The sequence below is a fragment of the Bos taurus genome, chromosome 5, assembly GCF_002263795.3.
Source record: "Bos taurus isolate L1 Dominette 01449 registration number 42190680 breed Hereford chromosome 5, ARS-UCD2.0, whole genome shotgun sequence".
In the NCBI taxonomy this organism is placed as follows: domain Eukaryota; kingdom Metazoa; phylum Chordata; class Mammalia; order Artiodactyla; family Bovidae; genus Bos; species Bos taurus.
In genome coordinates this window covers 22,768,838-22,778,996 of record NC_037332.1, presented here as the reverse complement: position 1 = coordinate 22,778,996, position 10,159 = coordinate 22,768,838, and the positions used below count along the sequence as shown (strand labels likewise).

General features: G+C 43.2%; 1 protein-coding gene across 2 annotated transcripts in view; it reads left to right on the top strand.

The window, feature by feature from the left end:
- The first annotated feature begins 1,314 nt into the window (after window positions 1-1,314).
- The window catches only part of EEA1 (early endosome antigen 1), a 130,510-nt gene continuing 121,665 nt past the window's right edge, over window positions 1,315-10,159 (top strand). For both annotated transcript variants that reach the window (XM_002687214.7, XM_005206125.5), the window contains exon 1: window positions 1,315-1,585. In XM_002687214.7, coding sequence (XP_002687260.2) covers window positions 1,562-1,585 — 24 coding nt within the window. In that variant the 5' untranslated portion in view covers window positions 1,315-1,561. The remainder of the gene's footprint in view (window positions 1,586-10,159) is intronic.

The following is a 10,159-nucleotide window of genomic DNA, read 5'->3' as shown; positions in this document are numbered from 1 at the left end:
GTTTTTTTCAAAAGACCTGTATTTCTAATAAGCACTCCATTCATTGCTTGGTAGACTTCAGATCAGCACCTCCAGCAAGTTAATTGCATTCTTCTCCCCTTCCCTATTTAAGGGCTTCCCTGGTGCCTCAGATGGTAAAGAATCTGCCTGGAATGCCGGAGACCTGGGCTCAATCCCTGGGTCAGGAAGATTCTCTGGAGGAGGGAATGGCAACCCACTCCAGTATTCTTGCCTAGGAAATCCCATGGACAGAGGAGCCTGGAGGGCTACAGTCCGTGGGGTCGCAAAGAGTCTGACAGGACTGAGCGACTACACTTTCCCTTTCTTTTACTTTCCTTATTTAAACACTATTAAAGTTCCCACCCCCACCCCCACCATAAAGTCGAACCTCTTAGCTTGTGAATACTGCCAGAATGGTAGGATTTCGCAGCTGTGATTTTTGAGTGTAAATAATGATGTCGTGGCTGGAAGTCAGTTCCAGGACCACTTCCAAGTCCACGTCCTTGTTTTGGCAAACTGTTTATCCGTGACCTCATTATTTTTTCTTAATCTATGAAACAGACGCATTAAGGTCGATTCACTTCATATACATCTGTTATCAGAAGAGGATTTAAAATTTCTTAGGAGAATGGACCGAGCATGGGCTTTAGATAGTGCAACATGTTAACGACATCACCCCATTAAATATTGTTGTTATAGTCCAAAACAGACAACCCCAAACTTCTCTTGCTAATTCAAATTCCAGTTTCTTCCTATTGTTTCTTCTGGTTCTTTACTTTCTCTTCGGTTGACATTAGGAGCAGGAAGGGAGAAGGGAAAGGAGCCAGGGATTGGACCAGGGGAGAGAAGCCTATCAGACCGGTTAATCGTGTCTATGATTCTCTCCTTTGCTTCCACCCAGGGACTAAGCGCTTCCAGCAGAAATGACGGTCCCGTTCAGGTACGGTCAAGGCCAGGGTCACACTGACAAATTTTACAGAGTAGTCTGAGGTGCAGTCTAGGTACCTGCCCCGAGATCCCTCTTGGTGTCGAGGTCACGGACCCCCACCGGTTCCCTTAGCGGGTACGCGGTCTGAGCGCGGGAGCGTCCTCCGACGGAGCGCGGGCATGCGCTCGGCGGCCGTGGCGTCCCCCAACCAGCCGGAAGGAGCGGCGGCGGCGCCCACGTCCTGCCGCCTGTCCGTCACGCAACCACCCACGCCGCCGCCGCTTTCGATTGGTCGCAGCTGCGGGCCAGGCCCCTTCTAGCCCCGCCTCCCGTGGATGGACAGGCCGAGAGGGCGGTGCGGTGGAGGGTGGGTCCGCCCCGCTGTCAGTTACGGGGGAAGACCTGGCAGGCGGGCGGCGCTCCCTGGCTACCTCGTCGCTCTCTCGGGCGCGCTCCCTCTCGCAGCTTGCGGGGAAGTCCGGGCCGCCCGAGCGGCCGCCGCCACCGCCTCGCCCCGTCCTCCTCCCAGTCCTCTCCCGGCTCAGTCCCTACAGCCCGCGCACCCCCGAGTAGTGAGAGGCCCCCGCGGAAGGTTCGGAGAGTCACCGCGGCGGCGCCGGTGGTGTTTAAACCATGTTAAGGAGGATTCTACAGAGGGTAAGAGAGAGAAACCGTCTTTCCAGGAGCACGTGAGGGGAGAGCCGGGGACGCGGAAGCTGCCCCCTCCTCAGCGCGGGCTCCTTCCTTCTTTAGGCCCCGCAGCCCGGGCGGCGATTAGGCCTCGGTCGTCTGCTCCGGGGGCGGGCCGCAGGGGCAGGGAGGGCGGGCGGGCGGGGCGGCGGCTGGGCAGCAGGCCGGGGCCGGGCGTCTGGTCCCCCGCGGCTCCGCACGCCCAGGCCCCGGCCCGGCTCTCGCGCGGGCTGTCAGTGCGCGCGGGAGGGTGTGGTGCCCACACGCTCCTTCCAGAACCTGGAGTGGCTGTGAAAATGGAGAGTTAGTGCCTGCGGGTCCGGCCCGCCATCCGCGCGCCAGGCCGGAGAACGCGCGCTGGGAGCCCGGGGCAGGCGGGCTCGCCTCTTCCCACAGCGCCCCGCCTGGCGTGCCCCCCAAATTCCCACGAGGCGCACCTGCCACACGCGGCTTCATTACCTCAGCTGGGCGACCCCGCAGGGTTATGTGGTGAAGCCTGGCCTAGCATCGGCCCAGTGGCGGTACCGACACCTAACTGGCAAAGTCAGCTGCGAAGGAAGATATTACTCAGAGTTGGCAACTTTTTTTCTCCTCCAATTAAAAATGCGTTTTCCTCTGCCAGCCTAGTACCTTTTTGGAGTTATCCAAAAATAAATCAGTTGTAAGCTTTACTTAACGGAATGCTCCTTTACTTTCTGCCAGTGCTATGTCCATTTCAGATCTGGAAAAACCTTAAGATATAAAGATTAAGTATTGGAAAGCTGGAGGTGTTTTGTTTAGGAATCAGTTCCTAGAATAAGAATTAAAATGTTTTCTGTAAGAGTTACTGTTAACTCAAGTTTTTGTCTGGTTAGCTTTTTTAAAACTCTTTTTGAGCCTAATGGGAGTGCAACAAAAAGAGAAATGGTTGAAAATTTGGTGCCGAACCCATTAGCCGGTTTTTGAGGGAGTAGGATAACTAGTTCCAAGCACAAAAGGAGTTTATTGAACTTGTAGTATGCAGTCCAGGAAGGTGCTGAAGAGAGTTGAGTCATCCCCTGTAGAGAAAGGGAGTGTCCTTGCGCCTGCAGAGCTTTGTGAAACGTTCAAGTCACATGAAACTTGGTCATGTATAAGGGGGAGAAAGAGTTAATTTCTGTATCTGCCACCTTGTATTGGCATTTGATGATTTTCTGCAATGTTTTGTCAGTTTTTGAAATCTTGGTAAGTGCTGTTTTTGTCAGTAGCAAGGGCATACGCTTTACTCTGGCCATCAGTTCAACCTTAAAGGCATCTGTGCATGGTTTACTCGCACTGATTAGAGTTTTCTTTTTTCACACTTGGAGGAACTCATTTCCTCATGCCTCAGATTTTTTTGTAACGTAGTCCCACAGCTGAAGATGATCATTAGCTTGCCTCTGGTTTGCTTTGAAGTTTATAAGTGAAACAAAGTGTTTACTGACTTAAGAATAGCTTCTAGTTTTCAGAGGTACAGCAGCTTTCAGGTACTCTTGGTTTAGTGTTCTTAAGCGTTACAGTTGTATAAAGGGCATTTTGAGTGTTGGTGCATACACATCAATGGCTCCAGAAGTTTCAGGTGAAACTACAAGGTGGGAATTTATTCTGGTTATTGCTGAGATGTTGTAAGTCACTTGGCAACATGGCATTATTGACATTTGTGAGCGGATAATTCTTTGTTGTAGTGGCTGTAGTTTGCATTGCAGGATGTTTAGCAGCATCCCTGGCTTCTACCTCCTAGATGCCATAGCACTCCCCCCCTCCCCCCGCAATCCCCTACCCACTTTTGTGACAACCGGAAATATCTGAAGACTTTACCAAATGTCACCTGGGGGCAAAATTGCCCTGGCTGAAAATCGCTGTCTTAAATTTATATATTCCTTTATAGAAAAGTTTGAATTGTATCTCACAGCTTACTACTTTTTTTTCCCTTCAGTATTCTTGAGTGGCAGTAAATGCAAAGTATCTGCTCGGGGCCTAGGAACCAGTTAAGTAAAATATGGGCCCTCCTTTTAGAATTCACAGCTGGTTGAGGGAATGGCCATTTAAAAGTAATGGAAGTGCTTTGTAATGGAAGAATGAATAGTGCCCGCAGGCCACTTCCTGGGAGGGTATTGGGGTGATCTGGAAGAGCTTCTGGGAGGAGGGAATATTTGCAGCTCAAAAGAGGGGAAGGCTGGTTGGGCTGAGGGAACTGTGGCTGCCTAGACCAGAAGTCATAAAATGGGCATGTAATATTAAGGGGAGTGTGAACAATTAAGTTTAGGTAGGCAAATGATGTGCAGGGATTGATAGGAGGTGAGGCTACAGAGGTGGCTAGAGTCCCCTGGGTGGAATTCGGCTCTAATCTTATAGATGGGTCAGTGTTAATGCTCAGCATTTAGGAGCATTTGGATAAATCCTTAAAGAAACCTTGTAATTTGTATTACTAAACTCCACAGGTGGTATTTACTGACAAGTATAACTTGAATCTTTATGTACCATGGCAACCATTTTATTTTCTCCCATCTTGATAATCTTATTTCTCAGAAGAGGTCATGAGATACAAGATTAAAACTAAGGTGACTCGGAGGAGAAGGGGACGACAGAGGATGGGATGGTTGGATGGCATCACTGACTCAATGGACATGAGTTTGAGTAAGTTCTGGAGTTAGTGATGGACAGGGAGGCCTGGCCTGCTGCAGTCCATGGGGCCGAAAAGAGCTGGACACGTCTGAGCAACTGAACTGACTGAAGGTGGCTTAGTTAGAGATTTGTTTGAAATGGTGTTCATGCTTTGAAATTAAATTGCATACTTTTTTAACATTCTGTTTTTTACATGACCTTTTCATTTTAACTCTTGTAATTTTCCTCTGAATAGTGTACTTTAAATAGCATTTTTGAAAAAAGAAACAGTGTGCTTATAGTCAATTGTAACTCAGAATCTTTGAACATCACCAATAAGGTACCAGGGTACTTTATAGAAAATTTAGTTTCTGTTTTTTCTTTCTTCCATTAGCTACTAAAAAGTGTTTCTTTGAGGCTTGTAAAAGTCTGGAAAAAAAAAAATTGAGGTAGCTCTAATATGTTTGTATTGATTGTTTTGCTTAACAGGCTTTGAGGAGAAATGTGGATTTAAAGAGCTTCATGGCTGGAAAGACACCAGCATTTAGTACTTAAGGCAGTTTATAAGCTTTGTTGCCATTTCATTCTTAGGGATTTTACTTTGATTTAACTGAGATCTTTAAGTGTATTAGATTTGCTTTTATTGGTAATACTGCTAAAGAAAAAATGAATTTAATTCTAGAATTGTGGAAACAGAAGTCTTTTTTTATGGTTAATGGGTCTCTCTGATTTTAAAAGTGAGAGTAGAAAGGGAGAGATAAAGTGTTTTATCTAAAGCAACACAGTAGGTGTCAGAACTGAGACTAAAGCCAAATTTTCTCAATCCATCCCCCTGCCCCTTTTCTCTGCTCCTCAACTGATATGGTTAGCACTGTGCCAGTCATTGTGGAAAATATGGGAAAAATATGAGATCTAAATTCTCTCTCAGGGAATTTATATGATTAAGTGCCTAAATGAATTATACAGAAAATGAAGGCTGTAGTAGTACAGAGGAGAACTGATCAGAATGAACCTGTGTGAGTGGAGAGTCTCCTTGGAGGGATGGGGTTTTGAAGAAGATGCTTAGCAGAGGAAGAGAGTTACTTTCATTCTAGGAAGGAGTTTACAGTATAAACAGACTCAGAGACAAGAATGATTTCATTCTTCCTGCTATCCCTCCATTTTTTGCATATTGCCTTTCAATAAACAAGTGTTTAATATTAAATAACACTGGATATGTGCTCGATACTGGAGGTACAGCCGTGAATAAAACTGATTCTTACCCTTAAGTAGCTTAAAACCAAGAGATAGAGGTCTGCTTACAGCAGAAAGAAATTGAGAGAGAAACTTAAAATTGTGTGACACCTCATCGTGGAGATTCTTGACCATCTAGCTCAGCCCTGTCCAATGCAAATACGAATCACATATGTGATTTAAAGCTTCTAGTAGCCACATTTAAAATAAGTGAAGAGGGACTTCCCTGGTGATCCAGTGGTTAAGAATCCGCCTTGCAGTGCAGGGTATGTAGGTTTGAACCCTGGTCGGGGAACTAAGATCCCACATGCCGAGTAGTAACTAAGCCTGTGTGCTACAACTGCTGAGCCAGAGAGCCACCACTAAGACTCAACGCAGCCAAGTAAATGAATAAAGATAATCACTGTCAAGGAGACATTTTTTAAAAAAGTGAAGACGTGAAATTAATTTTTAAAATAGATTTATTCTGACACAATATATAGTCAATATAATGACTCAATATATCTAAAATATTTCAACATATAGTCAACATGAAAATTACTGATGAGATTTTTTTTATACTAAGTTTTTGAAATCTGATTTGTATTTTGCACTAACAGCACATCTAACTTTGGACAGGCCATATTTTAAATGTTCAGCAGCCTTATATAGTTGGTGGCTACTGTATTGGACAGTGCAATACATAGATACTTTTAAACTTTTATTTGGAACTAATTTCAAGCTTACAGAAAGTTAAAAGAATAAAATAATACAAGAAACAGCTGTATACTCTTTATCTAGATTTACTTATTGTTCACATTTTATCCTGTTTGCTTTATTACTTACATGCTTCTCTCTCTGTATATGTGTAATTTTTTTTTTTTTTCTTGAATCACTTGAGGACCAGTTATGGCTTTTCACCTCTGAAAGCTTCAATGAAGAACAGGGATGTTCTTTTACATAACTACAGTATAGTTGCCAACTTCATAAATTTACATTGATTCTATTTACTATTCATAGTTCCATTTTTTTTCAATTGACCTGATAATGTCCTTTGTAGTATTTTCCCCTTACTAGTTTAGGGTCCAGTTAGGTTTATTTATTTCTTTTTTTAAAAATAATTTGTTTATTTTTGATAGCCCAAGGTCTTTTTTGCTGTACAAGGGCTTTCTCTAGTTGTGGGCGGGGTGGCTTCTCTGGTTGCAGACCATGGGCCCCAGGCCAGTGGGCTGAGTAGTTGTGAAACAAAACACGTGGTGTCTTCTTGGACTAGAGATTGAACCCTTGTCCCCTGCATTGGCAGTCGGATTCCTATCCACTGTACCACCAGGGAGGTCACGGTTAGGTTTAGATATTATATGTAGTTGTTAGCTTCTGTTAATCTGAAACATTACCAGAGCATTTCTTCGTAATTTATGACATTTATGAAGAATACAGATCGCCTCTTGCTTCTCCCCCCCGCCCCTCACCCTCGCTATAGTGTACCTTATGTTGTGTTGCCATTGTGAGTAAGCATCAGGTGGCCAAAGTATTGGAGCTTCAGCTTCAGCATCACTCCTTCCAGTGAATATTCAGGACTGATTTGCTTTAGGATGGACTGGTTGGATCTCCTTGAAGTCCAAGGAGATCTTCTCCAATACCACAGTTCAAAAGCATCAATTCTTCGGCGCTCAGCTTTCTTTATAGTCCAACTCTCACATCCATATGTAACTACTGGAAAAAACATAGCTTTGACTAGATGGACCTTTGTCAGCAAAGTTATGTCTCTGCTTTTTAATACGCTGTGTAGGTTGGTCATAACTTTTCTTCCAAGCAGCAAGAGTCTTTTAATTTCATGGCTGCAGTCACCATCTGCAGTGATTTTGGAGCCCCAAAAAATAAAGTCTGACACTGTTTCCCCATCTATTTGCCATGAAGTGATGGGACCAGATGCCACAGTCTTCGTTTTCTGAATGTTGAGTTTTAAGTCAACTTTTTCACTCTCCTCTTTCATTTTCATCAAGTGGTTCTTTAGTTCTTCTTCACTTTTTGCATATCTGAGGTTCTTGATATTTCTCCCAGCAATCTTGATTCCAGCTTGTGCTTCCTCCAGCCCAGCATTTCTCATGATGTACTCGGCATATAAATTAAATAAGCAGGGTGACAATATACAGCCTTGATGTACTCCTTTACCAATTTAGAACCAGTCTGTTTTTCCATGTCTAGTTCTAACTGTTGCTTCCTGACCTGCATTCAGATTTCTCAAGAGGCAGATCAGGTGGTCTGGTATTCCCATCTCTTTCAGAATTTTCCAGTTTGTTGTGATCCACACAGTCAAAGGCTTTGGCATAGTCAATAAAGCAGAAGTAGATGTTTTTCTGGAACTCTTGCTTTTTCGATGATCCGACAGATGTTGGCAATTTGATCTCTGGTTCTTCTGCCTTTTCTAAATCCAGCTTGAATATCTGAAAGTTCACGGTTCACATACTGTTGAAGCCTTGCTTGGAGAATATTGAGCATTACTTTGCTAGCATGTGAGATGAGTACAATTGTGAGGTAGTTTGAGCATTCTTTGGCATTGCCTTTCTTTGGGATTGGAATGAAAACGGACCTTTTCCAGTCCTGTGGCCACTGCTGAGTTTTCCAAATTTGCTGGCATATCGAGTGCAGCACTTTCACAGCATCATCTTTTAGAATTTGAAATAGCTCAACTGGAATTCCGTCACCTCCACTAGCTTTGTTCGTAGTGATGATTCCTAAAGCCCACTTAACTTCAAATTCCAGGATGTCTGGCTCTAGGTGAGTGATCACACTATCGTGGTTGTCTGGGTTATGAAGATCTTTTTTGTATAGTTCTTTTGTGTATTATTCTTGCCACCTCTTCTTAATATCTTCTGCTTCTGTTAGGTCCATACCATTTCTTTCCTTTATCGAGCCCATCTTTGTATGAAATGTTCCCTTGGTATCTCTAATTTTCTTGAAGAGATCTCTAGTCTTTCCCATTCTATTGTTTTCCTCTATTTCTTTGCACTGATCACTGAGGAAGGCTTTCTTATCTCTCCTTGCTATTCTTTGGAACTCTACATTCAAATGGGTATTTCTTTCCTTTTCTCCTTTGCTTTTCTCTTTTCACAGCTATTTGTAAGGCCTCCTCAGACAGGCATTTTGCTTTTTTTCATTTCTTTTTCTTGGGGATGGTCTTGATCTCTGTCTCTTTTAAAGTGTTATGAACCTCCATCCATAGTTCATCAGGCACTCTGTCTGTCAGATCTAATCGCTTAAATCTATTTCTCACTTCCACTGTATAATCGTAAGCAATTTGATTTAGGTCATACCTGAATAGTGGTTTTCCCTACTTTTCTTCAATTTAAGTCTGAATTTGGCAATAAGGTGATGATCACTGGGTGATCAGTAGGTGTTTAGCATATGGAACAGAATTTAATTACTGCCCTTCCCTGGATCTGAGTGCTGATAATTTATCAGACTAAAGACACATTCCAGGAGTTCAGGACAATGGAGCGGGTTGCTTACTGAAAACAAGACCGAGGTCTCAGAGTTGTACACTGACTGCCTAGTAATTTTTACTCAAAAGGAGGGTCAGAGTGTTGTTCTTGGACCTGCTGTTTAAGCGCTTTTAATTAAAAATAATCAATATGCCAAAGTGACATATTTTAGGGTTACATATTTCGATTCCCTTCAGGCACATAGTAGGAGGTAATGTTTGCTGAGTGAGCATCTAAAAGAATGTTTTAAGAAGAAATTAATTTGTCAGTGTTGCATGTGATTCATATTATAGGACTGTAGGAGAGTACAGGCAGAGATCAGAGGAGATGGATTTTAAAATCAAAGCAATTACGATTTGCCTTATGATGATGGCCGTGGGAGCAGAAGAAAGAGATGAATAGCAAAGACCTGAACATATCTCCTTCTCATACATCTTTGTGTCTACTGTGTGATGTGGATGCACTTAGGAGGAAAATAGACGTGAGCCCCTGTGGAGCTGAGTAACCAGGGGCGAACTGTGGAACTGTTCAAACAGTCACTTATGTTCCTTGGGTGAGTGATCGGAAGGAAAAGCACAGAGAGCCCCAGAAGCAAACAGCAGGAGGGCTCTGATCTAACTAAGATGTTCCGGAAGTCCTCCCAGACTAGTTACACATGTAAGTTTGATGAAATTATTACTCATTTACTGAAGCAAATTTTGAGAAGTAGAATTTTTTCTCACTGTGTAGATTTATTTTTAGTGTGTTAAGAATAAAAAAGAAATGAAGATATGAAAGAACCAGGGCTAGAACTGTTTTCTTACATGGGTGGTCTTTGCTGGAGCTGAAGAGATAGTATAGTTGGTCAAGAACCTGAACTCTGAAGCCAAACTGCCTGGAGAGGCATCTGCACCCCATTTACTAGCTGGGTAGCTTTGGGCAAGTTTCTTGAGTTCTCTGTGTTTCATTAAAATGGTCATGATAATAGTACCCTTCTGATACAGCTGTGAGGATTAAGTGAATTAATACATGTGACACTGTTACTACAGTATCTGGCTCAGAGTAAGTTCTCTAGAAATGTTAGCTATTGTTAATGTTTTTTTATTATTACGTACTCCAGATTTATTCAAGGAATGCTTTTCTTATCACTCCCTTGTTATTTATTTATTTTTTATACTTGGTGTGTGTAGTCATTTGTCACAGTGTTGAACATCTGTACTGATAACTGGCTGGGCTTGGGATGCAGAGTTTTAATAGTAAAACTCTG